The following is a 19709-nucleotide window of genomic DNA, read 5'->3' as shown; positions in this document are numbered from 1 at the left end:
CACACGTGTGAAGCAGGGTTGTGGATACAAGTGCCTGCAAGTACAGATTGGTGCTGTTGCTTCCTCCAGTGTTGTTTCACGAGCTGAACTTGGTAAGCTCTGTTTCTGTTCATCTATCTCTCTGTCTACTGCTTGATGTCTGTTGTAGATATGTGTTATCTGGCCCCTTGTGAGAGGAGGGGTATGGCAGATTGACAAGGGTTGAGACAGAGTTTGGAATGCACATGTATGTTTGAGTGCCCGTAAACTATACACAGATCTTGTAGGCAATAAAACAGTTCACGATGCGAAAATAGTCCCAGGCATTTAAGTTTGCCATGCATAAGAATGTGCTAGACAATCTCCCTTTCATTTAGTTTGTAAGAAGATAAGCTGAGGAAGATGCAACCATAGACACACCAATATTGCGCAGTACCGGATAACACCTTGGAAAGAGAACCTGCCAACCCGACTCCTCGAAACAAAATGCCACCCTGAACAGCAAGGAACTTTGCTTGGCTCCGAATTCCCACACAAATCTCCAAGAATAAAATGATGAGCTGCTGGACACACCGCGTCCATAATCCCCCAACAGTGACTGTGAACACATCACGTCCCAAAAACCTCAAACAATGAACTAAAAACACATACAGTCCATAATCTCTGCTATTTATGAGGTTTTATCCATTTATCTCGTATTTAGTAGGTTGTGGGCAGTCGGCCAGCTCCTAGGGGCAATTGGCCAATTTCCTAGCATCACTATAAAAGGGGCCCTTGCATATTCACTTAGATGCACAATTTCTAACATAGACATTACGTCCCCGTGCCAAACGGAATACCATACTCTGAATATGGGCGCGGACTGAAATCCCCAGCCACATATTGAGCCTATTGGCCCTTGGCGTAGACATTAAGTCTTGTGCCATGAGGTGCCAGTCCACATGACACTTGTGAAGACTTAACAGGGTTAGGGTTAGGGTTTTTACAGAAAGAAAACAGGCGTGGAAACCAAGGTGAAGAGTGAACACGACTTCAGTATGCTTCAATGAATAGAAAAGTTAGTACAAGCCACATGATAGTGACCCCTAAAGGATAAGTGTTCACATGTCCGGCCATAAATGTGCCGGGTGGACCAAAACACTTATAAACTGCATATAAGTGAAACTGAACTAAACTGGGGGAAAAAACCTCCACTAACTGAAGTAAAAAGTGCCCCAGTAACCTACTGATGATCACTAGCACTCCTCTGGGTGCATACACAGCATAAAACCCAACAAACCCCCCTGGAGTGATATGTGATCACTGTACATCATCCACCAAAAGGAAACAAATTCAAAGCATTGCGGAATGCTTCAAATTTCGGACGTGGTAATGCCTTGGTGAAGATGTCTGCCACATTCTGATCTGTAGGACAGTAGATCAGACTGATATCTCCTGCCTGGAGTCTCTCCCGAACAAAATGATAGTGAATCTCAATGTGTTTCGTGCGAGCATGAAACACAGGATTCCTGGCCACAGCAATGGCACTCTGACTATCAGTATAGATAGGTGTAGGCTCCTCCACTGAAATATCCATATCAGTCATAAGACGACGCAGCCAAACACACTCAAGAGTAGTAGTGTAGGGTGCTCTGTACTCTGCCTCACAAGATGAAGTGGCCACTGTGGTCTGTTTCTTGCTTAGCCAAGAAATGCATGAGGCGCCAAGGAAGAAACAATTCCCACTAGTGGAATGTCTGGTATCAAAATCACCAGCCCAATGTGAATCACTGTAAGCATGTAACTGCATGTCACCCCCCTCAGGATAAAGCAACCCAAGAGACAAGGTACCCTACAAATAACGGAATACACGCTTCACAGCTTGCCAATGTGACAACCGTGGGCTGTGCATGAATCTGCTCAACTGAGAGACTGCATACTGAATATCTGGCCTTGTATTACACAAGTAAATGAGGCACCCAACAGCCTGAGCATATGTAGTGGCATCAAAGGAAACACTGTCATCTTGTAGTGACAGTTTCATCCCAGGCTCCATAGGAGTACTAATAGGCTTGCAATCCTGAAATTTAAACTTCTCCAGAAGTTTAGCAACATAACGTGATTGCAACAACCCAATGCCTCTGTTATCCTGCACAAACTGTATGCCCAAATAGTAATGTACAAGGCCCAAGTCAGACATGTCAAATGTCTGTTGCAGTATCTCTTTAAATGCTGCAATTTTGTCATCATTTGATCCCATGAGCAAGAGATCATCCACATAAAGACTGATGACCAGCAGATCTGTCTCTTCTTTCTTCACATACAAAGTGGTCTCTGATGGACTGTTCACAAATCCCTGAGTGAGTAGAAAAGCATCTATTTTTGCATACCAAGCTCGTGGAGCTTGTTTCAAACCATACAAGGCCTTTTTCAGCCTGCATACTTTCCCCTCATGACCATGTTCTGCAAATCCCATGGGCTGAAATACATAAACTTCCTCCTCGAGGTCCCCATGTAGGAATGCAGTCTTTATGTCCAACTGATGAACAACCCAACCACGATGTGCAGCCAATGCAATGACACACCTAAGTGTCGACATACGGGATGTAGGAGCAAATGTCTCCTCATAATCAATGCCCTTCTTCTGTGCATAGCCCTTTGCAACTAGACGGGCTTTGTACCTGTCAATGGATCCATCTGCATGTCTTTTCAACTTGTAGACCCATTTGGTACCAATGGCTTTCTTGCCTTTGGGCAGACCAACCAAATCCCATGTTTGATTCTTTTTAATAGAATCAATCTCATCCTGCATGGCTTTGTTCCAATGCACATTATCTCGTGCATCCACGAATGAATCAGGCTCATCATCATCCTGTAAACTGGCTGCCATAACCAGATTCAAATCCATGATGTGTGCATGCTCATTGGTCCTTGTCTCCCTACGAGTACGACCAGCAAGAGGACCCTCTAAATGGCTGTCCTGTAATGTCCTCAAATACCATCTAGGTATATGTCTAACCTGTGGTGCCTGCTGTCCCATATTTGGTTCAGCTTCTGGCTGATTTGGCTGCTGAATTTCTGCACCACCTACATCATTTGCTGGCTGTCCAGTACCCTCATAAGTTGGATCACCAACTGTGGAATGAAACTCCATGGGTAGTAGACCTTCAAACACATCATTTTCAGCCTGATTTGCCTCATAACCAGCCATGGATAATTCTGATTTTTCATCAAAAATCACATCCCGACTGATGAATATCTACCTGGATAGTGGGTCATATAACCGGTAGCCCTTGCTCTCACGGCTATACCCAACAAAAATGCATTTTGTGGCTTTATCATCAAGCTTCCTCCTCAACTCTTTGGGTATGTGTGCATATGCGAGACACCCAAAGATACGAAAATGTGATACAGAAGGCTTGCGGCCATGCCAAGCCTCAAAAGGAGTAATAGAAACCAATGCCTTTGTGGGACATCGATTCAAAATATGACAAGCACACATTACTGCTTCCACCCAAAAGATATGTGGTAGTCTTTTTGCCTTTAGCATACATCTGGCCATCTCCATGAGTGACCGATTTTTCCTTTCTGCAACCCCATTCTGCTGTGGAGTGTAAGGAGTAGTATACTGATGTTTTATACCTCTACTCCCAAGAAAGGAATTCAGCACATGTGACATATATTCCCCCCCTCGGTCAGAACGGAGAGTCTTTACTTTGCATCCTGACTCTGTCTCAGCAAGTGCTACAAAGGCCAAAAATGCATCATATACCTGTGATTTCTGTGTCAAAGGATAGACCCAGCATATACGAGAGAAGTCATCAATAAATGTTGCAAAATAAAAGCAACCACCTAATGACTTTGTCTGCATGGGACCACAAAGATCACTGTGTATAAGTTGCAACTTTGCAGTTGCTCTTAGAGCCTGATCACGTGGGAAGGAAAACCTGTGCATTTTTCCCAAAATACATCCTTCACAAATGTGATCTGGAGGCTTCTCCATGAGAGGTAGATCTGTAAACATATTATGTCGCTGCATAAGCATAAGACTACCAAAATTTACATGCCCCATGCGAGCATGCCATAACTCCGCATCAACCATAGCTGGAGTAAGAGTGAATGCATGATAAGCAGACTGATCCACTAGCTGAAATGCATCCAACTCATGAAGTCCATGACATAATGTACCAGTAAGCATCAAGGTCAAGGCATTTGCTTTGTCTCTGACCATGCATTTATCATCATCAAAATGGACTTGCATTCCACAATGTGCTAAAGAAGAAATGGACAACAAATTCTTCTTTATCCCTGGTACATATAAGGCATCTGTAAGGCGGAGAATGGAGCCATCAATGGCTGTAAGCTGAATCTCCCCAATGCCACACACTGGATATGAAGCATTGTTGGCACACTGAACAGTTTTGCCAACAGGGGCAGGGCCAACATGACTAAACAAATCCCTGCAAGATGTGATATGCTTTGAGGCACCACTATCAAAATACCAAGTACATGCATGCTCTGTCATACTGAGTGCCTGTGAAGACCAAGAGGCATCATAGCTGCATGTATAGAAACAGTAATCCCTGTCCTCAACAAAAGAAGCAGTCTCTGGAGGAGCTTTAGGAGCATCATTAACAGACATCCCAGCTTCCTTTGCCTTCTCTTTGGCAATCCTCTTCCTACATTCCGTGATGTAGTGACCTGGCTTCTTACAGTAATGACATTTGCCCTTCTTCTTGGGCTGTCCATCACTTTTCTTGGTATCCTGTGAAGAACCACCATCACCTGAATTTTGATTTGCACTCTTTGGCTGAGATTTCCCTTTCCCCTTTTGACCTGTAGTAAATGCTTGTTCAGCATTTGTGTTCATATTCATATTCTTCCTCATTTGCTCCTCTTGTAGTAAGAGAGCAACAAGTTCCTGATACTTGAGGGGTTCAACAGCATTCCTCATGCTGAGGTTCAAAGAGGTATGGAAAGCCAAGTAAGATCTTGGCAAAGAGTGCAAAATGGTGGACACAAGCTGTGTCTCAGGAATAATCTCATCCACATTGATGAGTTGCTCTCTCAAATCCTGCAGCTTGTTTAAGTGGCTAGACATATCATCTCCTTCATTCATTTTCTGATTTTCCAGCTCTCTTTTCAAAAATGAGATCCTAGCCTCATTACGAGCAGCATACATCTGCTCCAAAGTCACCCATGCATTCTGTGAAGTGCCAGCTGAACGAATATGAGGTATAATGGACCTCTGAACTGACAATGCAATGAGTGACAATGCTTGTGCATCCCTGGCATCCCATGTCTTTTGAGCATTTGTTCTCTGAACAGGCAATGGCTGTCCTGGAGCCTGTACCTGTTGTCCTCGTCCACGAGCACCCCCTTGAGGAGGAGTCTCTGGAGCCAATGGACCTGGACGTGGTTCATCACCACTAACAAAATCCCAAAGACCTTTTGCCACAAGCACATTTTTCAGCATAAAACTCCACAAGGAGTAGTTCGTGCCATCCAATTTGTCTTCCTTAGACAAATATGTGAATACATCACTTTGCTGTTGATTTGCCATTATGCTTTACGCACAATGTTGTACCTGTTTACCAAAAAACCCAATAGCAAAAACCCTGATAACAACTGTACTCCACTGAATACAGTTTACCCAAATCTGCGTGCACTCTCAATCCTTAGAATGTGCAGCTCAATGCACCAATGACTGAGTAGAGCAGCAAATGGCGTACACAATGCCAAAATGCCCCAAAAATGCCCAAATTTGCTGCACCCAAACTGTGCAAAAATCTGTATATTTTCTTGCTAGAAAATCTGCCTGTTGTGCCTGTATATTTTCCTTGATAGAAAAACTGCTTGTTGTGCCTGTGTATTTTTCACAGAGAAAAATAAGAATGCCCAGTATTCAAAATATGTAATGCTTACCACTTCTGTATTGTGCAGGTACTCAGCAAATCAGTCGAGGTGCTGTACGGAAGCATGTACGAAAGCAGAAGACTAAAACTGCAGTTTAATGTTGACGTTGCAGGTTCTGTTCGACTGTACTGTGCAGGTACGGAGCAGGTACTGTCCTGCGCAGGTTTGTACAGAGGCGCAGTCTTCGAAGCAGGTGTCGACTTGCAGGCGAATACCAGCAGGCGGCGTTTTGCTGGCAGCGCTTACTGTTCGAGGCTGGTACACGTACGCATACAGTACGGGGCTGGTACACGTACGTAACTGCAGGCGACGCCTGTTGTAGTACCTGATTGAAGGTGACGTGCGACTGGATGTACGGGCATAAGGCGCACAGCTGAAGCTGAAGGCGGCACACTATGGGTGTACGGGCAGCAGGCGCACAGCTGTACGGCGCTCAGAAATACGGGCAGAAGGTACTGAAGCTGCTGTACGGCGCACAGATGTACGGGCAGCAACAGTACTTGTACGGCGCAATGTACGGGCAGTGCTAAGCAGAGCTTCAACAGCTCTGATACCAATTGAAGACTTAACAGGGTTAGGGTTAGGGTTTTTACAGAAAGAAAACAGGCGTGGAAACCAAGGTGAAGAGTGAACACGACTTCAGTATGCTTCAATGAATAGAAAAGTTTAGTACAAGCCACATGATAGTGACCCCTAAAGGATAAGTGTTCACATGTCCGGCCATAAATGTGCCGGGTGGACCAAAACACTTATAAACTGCATATAAGTGAAACTGAACTAAACTGGGGGAAAAAACCTCCACTAACTGAAGTAAAAAGTGCCCCAGTAACCTACTGATGATCACTAGCACTCCTCTGGGTGCATACACAGCATAAAACCCAACAACTTGGCATGGACATAAGTCCCCTGCCATAGGATGTCATGTCCACTATGGAGGTTGTCGGTCAAAAGCGTAGAGAATGACTGGCAGTCTGTTTAGGGTTCCAAACTTAGTAGTGGCAATGCCCAAATGGTGACACTTACCAGCAAGTGTAGTTGGTGCATTGGAAAAAAGTGTAGGATTAGTTTTGATTTGGTTCTTTATATTACAGCTTTTTTTAGGGTCGTAGTTTGAAAGTTATGCATAGGTGGACCTATGTAAGCTCTGTCGTTGGCTGAACTGTTTTGGTGGACCTATGTAAGCTATGTCGTTGGCTGAACTGTTTTGGTGGATGTGTAGAGGAGGCATTGAAATGGCGGAAGATCACAGCAGCTGCATATATAGTCTGCATTACTGTGGGAATCTATAATTTTGTGGGGGAAGAGCATCATGAACCTCATGAAAGACCAGTATGTGCATTTGGACAACTTTTTTCTACCTTTACTCTTTATGATGATTCAGACTTCTTTGTATGATCCATGGCATCAAGACGTCTAAGCATGCATGCCTCCCTTTTTGCAGGAATATTCATACTTGCATATCCGGAACAAGGAGTTTCCATGGGGTCAGTTGCGGTGCAAATTAAAGCCTGTGTATTTGAAATACAGCTGTACTGTTATTTATATGTATAAAAGGGGATTGGATTTTTGATGCAGTTCTAACTATTTTCTTGTGCAGGTCCAGATGGGCTTTTTGAAGTAAAGCATGACCATTAGCTTGTGTAGTTAGGAGGAGTTGTGGAAACAGTGTGATCCTCTGAGTTACCTGTGAATAACCCTGAATTTACAAGGAGATTAAAGAGTCATAAAATGGAGGAAAACATGAAACAGCTCTGTGAGGCGGTTTCCTCTCTCATGGATCGCATATGTGGTTCATACATGCATGTTTAATTATGGGATAGTTAATTGTTGCAACTCTTGCTATGCGAGTGCAATGCACCAAAACCTTGTTTAGGCTTTGCAGCTGGTTTTTACTTAATTGCATCATTGAGAATTTTAAGATTTGGTTGTTTTCTCGAGTGAGGAATCAAAAGCCTAATGTGATGCCTTTAAATCATATAGCGTTGCTGTAGGAGTGTGCTTGAAGAACCCTTCTTTTCTTTTCTGGTGTGTGCACGCGCTTCTGCAAGACGGGTATAGTGCATGTATATTGCCCGCGCTCCCATCTCAGGTTCAACTGCCCCATATGGGGCTTGGATTAGCATATGATACCAAAACCCCCATCCAAGCTAAGGCTGAAGTTTTGTTGAAGCTTAGATTCAGGTGAGGTCATGTGAATGTAGAAGAATGCTCTACATGCTGAGCATTGTGCTTCGTTGGCATAAGCAATGGCTTTAATCAAGTATTGGCCTTGCCATTTTCTTATCAACTAGCTTCACTTAATCTCATCCAATTCATACACGTCGATTGAGATGATCCGGTGGTTTGTCTCAAGTAGCATGCTTGTGTCTTTGCAATGGCATCTCATGTACTTGGTCAATCGCAGAATCTAATCATGGTTTACCAGTCACACAGGAGTTCCCAAGAGTTTTTGTTCAAAACATATTGAGGATTAGTACTTAATGCCATTTCCAAAGCCACAGCCACGTAATTCCGGGTGTTTTACATGGAGAGCAATACATACTTTGTTTATGAAATTTTTCATGGTTCTTGAATCTATGCCTTGGGAAGACGAGTGCTGTATAGTAAAACAGTAATGTTTCAGATTTTGTGAAGTAGCATGAATTATTGAGTCGCTTCTTGAATGTTTCTTTGTTGGGGGTATTTTATTTAGTGATAGACACAGCACGATCAGCGGCTGTAGCTGTAGCAGGGTTCAAACCAGGGTACATATCCTAAGAATTTAGTGTGGTCACACCACTAGGCTGCACATGTTTTTATTAATCTGGAACATGACCACATAATTTATCAATTCTTAGCTGTTAGTTTTCTCGGAATTTTAGATGAGTAGCTATTCACATTATTCATTGATGGCATTTTTCATGTTAAGTCAACGAGTGGAAACGCTTGTAGTCCTTTTGAATCCTTGAAGCTCATCATACTTAACTACAAGGAAACTGCGAGATGATTTTCTCATCATATTTAAGTACAAGGAAGATGCGAGATGATTTTTTTTGGGGGGTTTGTTGTAAAACTTATTGAGTGATGTCCAATATTGTATTGAGTGGGGTAGCTTGTGAGCCAAACAAATAAAATTTTATTGTTTGTAATCCAAATATGGCCACGGCAAATTCAGAGGAGGTACATGAAGCGTTCTGCTTTGTTTTGCTTTGATAATTTTTGTCTTTAAAAGAGTAGATTTTTGTATTATACAAGTGGAGAGAGGAAGAAGTTCAACTACAGCCTTATCTTGGTTGTCTTCTCCACTTTGCATGTTTCTCTCCATCTTGTTTGTGATTTCTGATTGGTCATCAAGTTTCATAACAGTAGTTTTTCTCTACTTGCTCATGATATAGTAATTTTTGGTATCAAGGTTTGGATTTCTGTCAGTACACAATTAATGTCGTTTTTTCTCCTTTTTTTTTTGCATAGCAAAAGGCATCAACGCCTTCATTCCATTTTGCAAGGATGAAGAGTTAATGAAACTCCATGAGGTGGTCAAGATCATGGTAGAGAGAGTATAGGTCTAGGAACTATGTGAAAGAAGGAAAAGAAAAAGAGAAAAATAATACACAAGACATGGAACAAGTCTCCTCTTAAAGGACAATAATAGAGGAACATCTCATTCGTGGTTTATATAAGCATAAAAGTAGAGGATTGCACTTTCAACACTTGTGTTGCTAAAAGTAGAGCATAGAGAGCACAAGAAGTTTTTACAAGCTATATAATTAATAGCAATACATATTCTTTGTTCGTTTTGAAGATAGCTTTGAGTTCTAATAACCCAAATCTTCCTCAACTTGGTCACGACAACATCATTCGCCTCTTTTTGTACCTCAAGATAACTTGGCAGCTAGATGTGGTTTTGGCTACCAAAAAATCTGTGAAAAAAAAATCATGTGGTGTTGAATAAAAGGTAGCTGTGGCTGTATCCAGCTAACATTGAGCTAAGATTTGATAAAATATTTATTGAGAAAAAACCATCTACCTCTTTTGTCTTGAATTATTACACGATCTTTATGTTAATCATTTTTATCATCTTTGTGCTTTAAGGTCTCTCTCCATGTATCCCTCATGTCATCACATACATATCTCTACACAACTAGATAAGAACTTCTCTAATATTGAAAAAGTAGAAGAAGCACATGGCCCCCACTACAACAAGGTTGGTGCTGTAGTTTGTAGCATCATGAAGAGTTATAGTGTCATGCATACCTTGACCAAAAAAGGATAAATTTTCATATCTTTAACACGCTAAAGTTAATAACGCATATAACACGCTAAAAGAAGGATGCTAATGAGAAACAATTACATCTTTAGCATAGATTTCAATGGGTCATGCTAGGTGTAATAATAAAAAAGTTTCATAAAAGCATGGCTACTAATATAAAACTTGGACATACATACTTGCAAGAATGTGCATGCAATAGTGAATGTTGAGTTAGCTGTGTGTGTGTGTGTGTGTGTGTGAGAGAGAGAGAGAGAGAGATATTAGCCTAGAATTGTTGAAACTGTTGTGCTTCTTCAAATGTATTTGTTGGCAACTATGAGGTGGCCTACAAACATGGTGACTAGTTTTTTTAAAAGCTAGTCTTACAACACAAAAAGTAGTTCACATGCAAAAAAATTAAAAAAAGACTGTAATTCTGTTCGTGCATCCTCAATGGATTTACAATAGTTGTGTAACAGGTTTGCAGCACTGGTCACAAAAAAAATATTTTTTTTCAACAAGACATAAAACTTATAGCCTTAAAATTTTAAATGTCCTTTGAGAATTTGTAGATTTTTGAGCTAAAATATAATTAAGATATCTTAATTTTTTTTAAATATCTCAAAACTGAGAAAAAAATATATAAAGGTAGTAAAAATTGTTACAGCTTCATTCTATATAGTTTTCATGTTTTTTATGAACTATGGTTTGTAGTGTCCACCTGATTTTGCTTTATTTTATAGACCCACTTCATCAAATTGCCTTCTTCTCCTTAGGCAAAGGCACCAACTCCTGTATCTCCAATGTAGCCATCTCTTCATCCATTTATGTCAAAGAGCCTCCTCAAAACATATGGGCTCTATCTCTTGTATTACTTTGAATGTATAAGCATAATGATGGTCTATATACCCATCACATCTCAGCCTTTTTAGACTCTCATAGACTTGCATGCACTTGGATTATTGCCAAGTGTTCTCAACACTGCTTTGGCTCTCTGTACACAAGGTGTCAATAGTCGAGATCCCAAACTCCTTAGTTCTAAGTCACTATCCCCATCAATAAAGAAATGTCTTGTTGAAACATGAGACATGATGAAAGGTTGCATCCACCTTCTCTTTTCCCTTCCATGATACATGTGAATATTTGTTGAATTTTCAGCACTTGTAGTACCACTAAATGCTTGCTTTTTGCTTGCCTCTCGAATGCTCGTAAGGGAAGCTTCTCCTCTAAATTTCAGGGTTAATGGCATGCAAAATCTATGCACAAGCTTAGCTTTGATCTCAAAAATCAACAACCCTAATCTCTAAACAAGGAAAGAAACCCATCAAACACAAGAGATCATCATCATCATCCTCACTTTCAACCTCCATGTTTGCAAGAAGAGAAAGATTGAAGCAAGAACAAGAGGATATGTGTTGAGAGATAGAGAACAGGAACGAGGAGGAAGCACAAAAAGACTTTTGCACTCTCTCTAACTAACTTTCCAACCACCGTGTTTGCAAGAAAAGAAAGATTGAAGCAAGCACAAGAGGATATGTGTTGAGAGATAGAGAACAGGAAGAGGGAGGAGGCACAAAAAGACTCGTGCACTCTCTCCAACTAACTTTCCAACCACCCATACCTTTTCTTTATTCAAATAAATGTTTTATTACATAATGTATTCCTAAGGTCTAAAGAAGCCTTATTTAATTCTATCAAAAGACTAAAGGTCCTATGCTTTTGTCAAATGTGAGAGTGACTTTTTGTGAATTGGCTTTTACAAATGTAGATCCACTATTTAAGCCAATTACTTTACATCAAAATGGATATATTAATTATTATAACCAAGCATATAAATGCTATCAAAATGATGCTCAAACATCAAATATAACCATGAGAATACATGTGAAATAGGCCAAAATAATGCCAAATATGGGTATCATCATTTCTCCCACAGTGATGAAGTCCCAAAGTGTCCTCACAAGCCAAGTTGAAGAAGAAGCACCAATCAGCTCCAAGATCTTTACAATGTTAATGAAGTGAAGCCAATGTTACTAAATGCCAAGGACCACCTCAATTGGTATCTATCCCACAACACTAAAATGATTTTCACAGACACTCCCACACTAAAAAACCATGCTCGCTCTCAAACAAACACCGTCTTCTCTTACTAGTCCCACAAGGAAATCCAAAACACTCTCTCAAAAGAATAGATCATCACAAAATGGGATTGTATCTCTAACATGACTCATAATCATCGCCTCACAAATAACAACACCACTCATTGAAGCCTTCAAAAGGCCGCATCTCCTTCTTCCTTGTGCGGTGTGTTACAGAGCAAAGGCGAACTGCAAGCAACCATGTTTGTTCTGTTGTTGGCCGACTTTTCCTGAGCATTGGCGACCATTCTTTCTTCTTCAAGCTTGTTATTTGTATTTCAGTGTCCCTCCCACCAATTCCCTATCTTAGAATCAAGTAAATCAACCCTCAATTCATGATTAGATTGCTAGACAACGAATATCCCTTCCACGGATTTGCACTATTGAAGATTGAGGTTCATAATCTCAGCCACAAAACTTCTTTTTTCTTTTTTTGCACTTTCTTGAAATCTGAAAACTAAAAGTGCTTCTTACCTCTCTTTCCACACCATTAAGATCAGCCATCTTCCTCGTCTGTGCACCAAATGAAAGGGTAGCTTCTCCTCTAAATTCCAAGGTTAATGGCATGCAAAATCTATGCACAAGCTTAGCTTTGATCTTAAAAATAATAAAAAAACCCTAATCTTTAAGCAAAGAAAGAAACCCATCAAACATAAAAGCACTAAGCCCTAAATCATCATCCTCATCCTCACTTTTAACCTCCAGGTTTGCAAGAGAAGAAAGATTGAAGCAAGAACAACAAAGAACAACACGATGTGTATTGAGTGTGAGAGAGAAAAGAGAGGACGAGGAGGCACAAAAAAGACATGCACTCTCTCCAACTAACTTTCTCCAACCGCCCAAAACCACCTTTTCTTTATTAAAATAAAAGATCTATTACATTTTTGTATTCCCTAAGGTCTAAGGAGGCCTTATTAAAATCTACCAAATTGACTAAAGTCCTATGCTTTCACCAAATGTGAGTATTTTTGTGAATTGGCTTTTACAAATGCAGACATGTTATTTAAGCCAATCACTTACATTAAAATGGATAATCAATTATTACAACCAAGCATATAAATGCTATCAAAATGATGCTTAAGCATCAAACATATCCATGAATTTCGGCTGAGCCTCATCTGATACATTCTATAATATAAAATATGGGTATCATCACCACTCTTTTTTATACCAGGAGAAGAATGTAGGGGAGGGTGAAATTTAGCTTCTTGTAAGCAAATATACACACACAAGAGTAGACAAGCACACAAGATGGATTACTGAAATTTTGTCTATTCTCTTCTCTTTTCTATAACCATAACATAAAGATAAGAGTACATACTATACGGGAAAGTGTTATAAGCTACACCAGCCCAATGGATATTGCTTACCTTAACACGTCATGGGGACCTTGTTGGCATCCAAGCTCGTATCTCAGGAGAATTCAAGAACGCAGTCTTTATGTCCAACTGATGTACATTCCAACCATTATGAGCTGCCAATGCACAAATGCTACGAATGGTAGTCATACGACAAGTGGGAGCAAAGGTCTCATCAAAATCAATGCCCTTTTCTTGATCATAACCCTTTGCAACAAGTCTAGCCTTATAGCGATCAACACTGCCATCTGGCTTTCGTTTCAACTTAAAAACCCACTTACATCCAATGACCTTTTTACCAATAGGCAAATCACACAAAGACCATATACCATTCTTCATTGTAGCATCATATTCACTTTGCATTGCAGCCAACTAATTTTTTGATTTTTGTGCCTCATCAAATGAAAGAGGTTCTTCCTCTTCACACATACTAGACACAGCCAAAGCATAACAATCTGATGCATAAGAGGCATGCTGAAAACCTGAATGAGTACAACTAGATATAGGTGCATCAATTTTACTATCACGCAAGGTTTCCACCAGCCATTTAGGCATACCTCTAGCCTGTTCATTTTCAGCCCTATCCTCATAAATTACATCCTATAAATCTGCATCAGAAATAGGCTGATCTATGATGTCGTTTGAAATCTGCATAGGCTGAATATTTGCCTCATTAGGATTTACGTTTGAATTCCCACCTGTAAACAGAGGCAACAACGTATCAAATACATCCCGTGAGCTTACACCTGTCGCTTTGGTACATGATAACAAAGGCTGCATAGCATCTTCCACAAAAACAATATCTCGACTAATCAAGATACGCTTTGACTACGGATGATACAATCTGTAACCCTTACTCTCAGCACTGTAACCAACAAAAATGCATTTGACTGCCTTATCATCCAATTTTCTACGTTGTTGCACGGGCACTAAAGTATAGGCCAAGCAACCAAAGACACTCAAGTGACCAATAGAAGGCTTCCTACCATGCCAAGCTTCGTATGGAGTAACAGACTGCAAGGCCTTAGTGGGACACCTATTGAGTACATATGCAGCACACATGACAGCCCCAAGCCAAAACGCATGTGGCAAAGCTTGGCTCTTGACCATACATCGTGCCATCTCCATAAGTGACCTGTTTTTTCTCTCAGCAACACCATTTTGCTGAGGGGTATACGGCACTGTACATTGGTGTTTTATCCCATGACTAGCCAGAAATGCATCAAACTCTTGACATGTACTCCCCCCCTCCCTCGATCAGAACGGAGGGTGCCCACAGTACAATTGGATACATTTTCAACCATAAGCAAAAACTGTTTGAAGCACAAAAACACTTCGGGCTTTGCCTTCCGTGGATATACCCATGCATGCCTTGAGTAATCATCAATGAAAGTCACAAAGTACAAGTGTTTACCAAATGACGGAGTTTGCATAGGCCCACATACATCACTATGTACAAGTTGCAATTTGCGAGTGGCCCGCACAGAACCATCCTTTGAAAACGCAGAACGCTGCATTTTGCCCAAAATACAGCCTTCACAAACATGTTTTAATGGTGCCTCAAGAGAGGGCAATGAAGCAACCATATCAAATTTCTGCAAACGCAGCAAACTAGCAAAGTTTAGATGACCAAAACGAGTATGCCATAGTTTTGCATCTGAAACTGCCTTTTCATCAGAAACTGCATTTGCTGAATCTTCCACACACTTGTCATAAGAATTGAGCCTATATAGCCCACGAAACAAGGTGCCAGATGCAATAATCATATCACCAGAAGTCAAATCATGAACAGCATATCTGTCATCCACAAATTTGACTACAAGTCCAAGTCCAGCAAGCGTAGAGACAGACAATAGATTCTTCTTTATTCCTGGCACATACAAAGCATCTGAAAGTGTGAAAGCGCTGCCATTTACAGCAGTAAGCATAATTTTACCAACGCCCTTTACTAGGTAAGAAGCATTATTGGCACATAAGACAGTATTTCCATTAGAGACAGCCTCAAGACAAGTGAACATATCACGATGCGAGGTAATGTGCTTTGTAGCACCACTGTCAAAATACCATACATCAGAGTCAACAGAAACTGCCAAACATACATCATGTACAGAGATGGATCATACTAGCAATACACGCTAAACGCCCATTCTATATCCTGCACAACATTTGCAAAATCTGCATTTGTAGAAGCATCCGCTATTGTGGCTGCATTTGACTCTTTCTTCTTTTGCCTCTTTAGCCTTTAGCTTAGGGCAATTCTTAATGACATGATCAATTGCCTTACAATAGTTGCACCTAATTTTTGTCTTGCCTTTATCAAGAGCCTTCTCAAACCTATTGTTGCTACTTGTGGAAGGAGAAGAAGTTGCAAACCTACTAATATGAGAAGAAACAGTGGAAGGGGCTGCCTTACCACTTCTTCTCTGCTGGGCAAGTAGCAACAAATGCTTGATCAACTGCACGCTGCCTAGCCCTGTTTTGCCTAGACTGCGCTTCTTGCAAGAGCTTGTTGACTAAAGTATCATACTTGACAACATCATGTCTGTCCTCAGTAACAAGTCTCCACGTGGCAGCAAAAGTCTGATATGACCCAGGTAAAGCATCAAGAATAGTCTGCACAAGAGAATGATCAGGAATAATCTCACCTGCAGAAATCAACTATTCCTTGAGATCTTTAATCTCAACAAGAAAAACATTCATGTCATCATCTTCCTGCATAATCTTCGATTCTAGCTCTTTACGCAGGTAAGAGATTTTTGCCTCGTTACGACCTGCATACAAACCAGCTAGAATATCCCAAGCCTGTTTTGCTGTTTTAGCTGAATGAATATGTGGAGTGATATTACGTTTGACAGAAAGTGCAATCAAGGCATGAGCCTGCACATCTTTACCATCCTAACGAGCTTGTTCAGCAGTGGGTAAAACAGCAGCAAACAGTAGAGCTGCTAGAACCTGCAACATCCTCAACAGATCCTACATCCACAGAACTTGGACGTACATCCATACCCTGCACAATGTTACACACTCCTTTTGCAACCAAAACATGCTGCATCATGTATGCCCAAAGTGGGTAGTTGTTGTCTCCATCCAATTTGTCATCAGCAGACAACATGCGAAATATATCGTTGCTGTTATCAGCCGTGGTCTCATTGACTGAAACTGATGCAAAAGCTACCTGTAATGAAGCAAAGGCTGAACAGAAAACAACTTGTGCTATGTAGCATGGTCCACAATAGAATACGTATGCCTGTTTTACAAAAAAACTGCACTATCAAAATTTCTGCACAAAATGACGAAAACACCTGTACAGAACTTGTAATGCAAAAACGGAGCCCGAAACGACCTCAGATGCAATTTTTGCACAAAATGACAAAAACACCTGTACAGAACTTGTAATGCAAAAACGGAGCCCGAAACGACCTCAGATGCAATTTCTGAGAACGCAAAGGCCTACGGGCTTGTCTGCAGAGTATAGGGACCTCAAGCGCTCGTGAAAGCTCACCTCAATCGGAGAACGTGAGTCGGATGGTGCTAGCGACGTAGCCTTGGAAGCCGATGCCTGCTCTGATACCAATTGTTGGAATTAGGGTTGCAGGAAAGCACACAAAGCTTGGAGAAGAAGAAGCAAAAATGCATACAACACACAGTGTATTAGATTATGTGAATGTACAAAGATAAGTTTGCCCTAGAATGATGGGCGTATATACAAGCCAGGGGCAAAAACCTCCTAAGGAGGGAAAAAGTGTTGGATAAATGTAATCCCAACTCCTTAGTCCAATTTAATATGTGGTGGTTAGGCTAGTGGTCAGTGGTTGGTGTAAAGCTTGCAAATGGTTAGTGCATATGGTTCATGCAACTCATGCAACTAAAAATAGGGTAGAGGAGTCTCTAAATAAGATACAAGTCGTGATTAAGTGATTATGTAAGTTTGGTTCATGCCTAATCATAATTAGAGTCCTTTTGTGTTAATCTCAATACAATTTTCTGCATATACCAGTTTTTGTCCCTCATGTTCATGATGTTTTGTAAAAGCTTTGCTCCACCTTGAGTATGTTTTGATCAATGTTCATAGTTGAATTATCATATCCAACATTTGATATCAGAGCATGACCCAATTAGGTTTACTTTATTAGCAAAAACCCTAATCTTTCTCTTAATCACCATAGCCTGTTTTTCTCTGTTTGGACAACATGCTATAGATTGCTTCCATGCTTGCATCTGAGGAGATTATACCTCAAGATTTTGATATAGGCTTCTTGCCTTGCTACCACGCAAGATCTAAAACGCAGCTCACAGGCGAATTTGATTGCTGCTTCACGAATTTCTCATCGTCATCAAAACATGCCGTTTTCTGTTAATCAGGTTCATTCGGTGCCACCTCTACAAATTAGTCTAATTCCTCTTAGGTGCTTCAATTCTATAATGTGATGATTCAGCATACCAAATCTTGTAGCATTTGGTCCACAGGAGCTGCTGTACGAATCGTTTTTCCAGTCGCCTGTTTTCTGCTTCTCTTGCTCCAACAACATGGTGCTTGTTATTTTGATCTATATTGATGTTATTATTATTATTTGGGCTTAAATCATCTATATGAGCAAGTTATCAACATCAAGCATCATATTGCATCATCATGAGCTCCAAATTCCCCGACAAATTCAATGGAACTGGGTTTCATACCTGGCAAATCAAGGTGAAGGGCTACCTCATGAAGAAAAATCTATGGAGTACGGTCAAGCCACTTTCTGAAGATGAAGCAGGTATTTTTGCTGCAGTTACAAGAGCTACAACGGCTGCACTTCAAGTAAAAGATGAGCAAGCACTTGGTATTATCATTACTGCTTTAGAAGATGATTTTATTCATTATATTGATAATGTTGAGTCAGCTATGGAAGCTTGGGAATTACTAGAACGTATTTTTGGTGCAAAGATCTAACCATGGAGAGTAATGAAAATTTAACAGCTGTGATTAACAGGTTGAAGAGCTTAATGACACAATTGGTTTATGTTAAGTCTCCTGTTCCTGAAGAGGATGCTATTGCTATCTTGCTTAAAAGCTTATCTTCAAGCTTTAGACAAATTGTGACGGTACTTAAAGAGAAGGAGCCAGTCCCTTCCTTGGAAAGTATCATAAATTCTTTGCAGGAAGAAGACAAGAAGATTACAAAGGATGTGATAGATCCTTATGCATATATTATTACTTCGACATCAGCAAAGAAGAAGTGTACTATTTGTGGTCGTACAAATCATCTTACTAAGGATTGTTTCTCCAAACATCCTTGTGAGTATTGTGGAAAGACGAATCATCCATCCGCAAAGTGCTACCAAAAAGATCAAAAGCTAGCAAAGGTACATGTGGTTGAAGAAGTCAACCAAGAGGAAGAAACAAATCTTTGTTCTAGTCTTAGTATAAAAGATGTAGATGATGATTATGCTTTTTAAATTATGTCATGTATGTGGTTGAGTCAAGACTTATGTTGTTCCAACTTGACGAGTTGTAGAGGAGAGTACATCACCCTATGTTGTTAAGGGAGGACTCTTATTATGTCAAGGAGGTCTGTTAGACTTGTTCATGTTCTTGTAAGAAGTTGGTCTTAAGGGGGGATTGTTGGATAAATGTAATCCCAACTTCTTAGTCCAATTTAATATGTGGTGGTTAGGCTAGTGGTCAGTGGTTGGTGTAAAGCCTACAAATGGTTGGTGCATATGGTTCATGCAACTCATGCAACTAAAAATAGGGTAGAGGAGTCTCTAAATAAGATACAAGTCGTGATCAAGTGATTATGTAAGTTTGGTTTATGCCTAAACATAATTAGAGTCCTTTTGTGTTAATCTCAATACAATTTTCTGCATATACCAGTTTTTGTCCCTCATGTTCATGATGTTTTGTACAAGCTTTGATCCACCTTGAGTATGTTTTGATCAATGTTCATAGTTGAATTATCATATCCAACAAAAAGTGCCCCGGCGGTCCTAAGTGTGTTCACACACATCACTGCCTATATATATGGCAACAACCATAACACGTCATGGGGACCTTGTTGGCATCCAAGATCGTATCTCAGGAGAATTCAAGCTACACTAGTGGTTTCTAGCTCCACTCCTTTGCCTCCT

The 19709-nt window shown here is 40.6% G+C and overlaps 1 protein-coding gene across 1 annotated transcript in view; it reads left to right on the top strand.

Annotated features, from left to right (window-relative positions):
• Positions 1–7794, top strand: part of LOC147641715 (cytochrome c oxidase-like protein) — a 65854-nt gene extending 58060 nt beyond the window's left edge. Inside the window, exons 2-4 of the mRNA XM_086798838.1 lie at positions 7094–7203; positions 7316–7358; positions 7472–7794. Coding sequence (XP_086654964.1) covers positions 7094–7203; positions 7316–7358; positions 7472–7509 — 191 coding nt within the window. The 3' untranslated portion in view covers positions 7510–7794. The remainder of the gene's footprint in view (positions 1–7093; positions 7204–7315; positions 7359–7471) is intronic.
• Positions 7795–19709: the final 11915 nt, after the last annotated feature.

The sequence above is a fragment of the Cibotium barometz genome, chromosome 1 (assembly GCF_041138505.1).
Source record: "Cibotium barometz isolate CiBa-2024 chromosome 1, ASM4113850v1, whole genome shotgun sequence".
Taxonomy (NCBI): domain Eukaryota; kingdom Viridiplantae; phylum Streptophyta; class Polypodiopsida; order Cyatheales; family Cibotiaceae; genus Cibotium; species Cibotium barometz.
The sequence above is the reverse complement of the archived record's forward strand: the minus strand, read 5'-3'. Positions and strand labels throughout refer to the sequence as shown.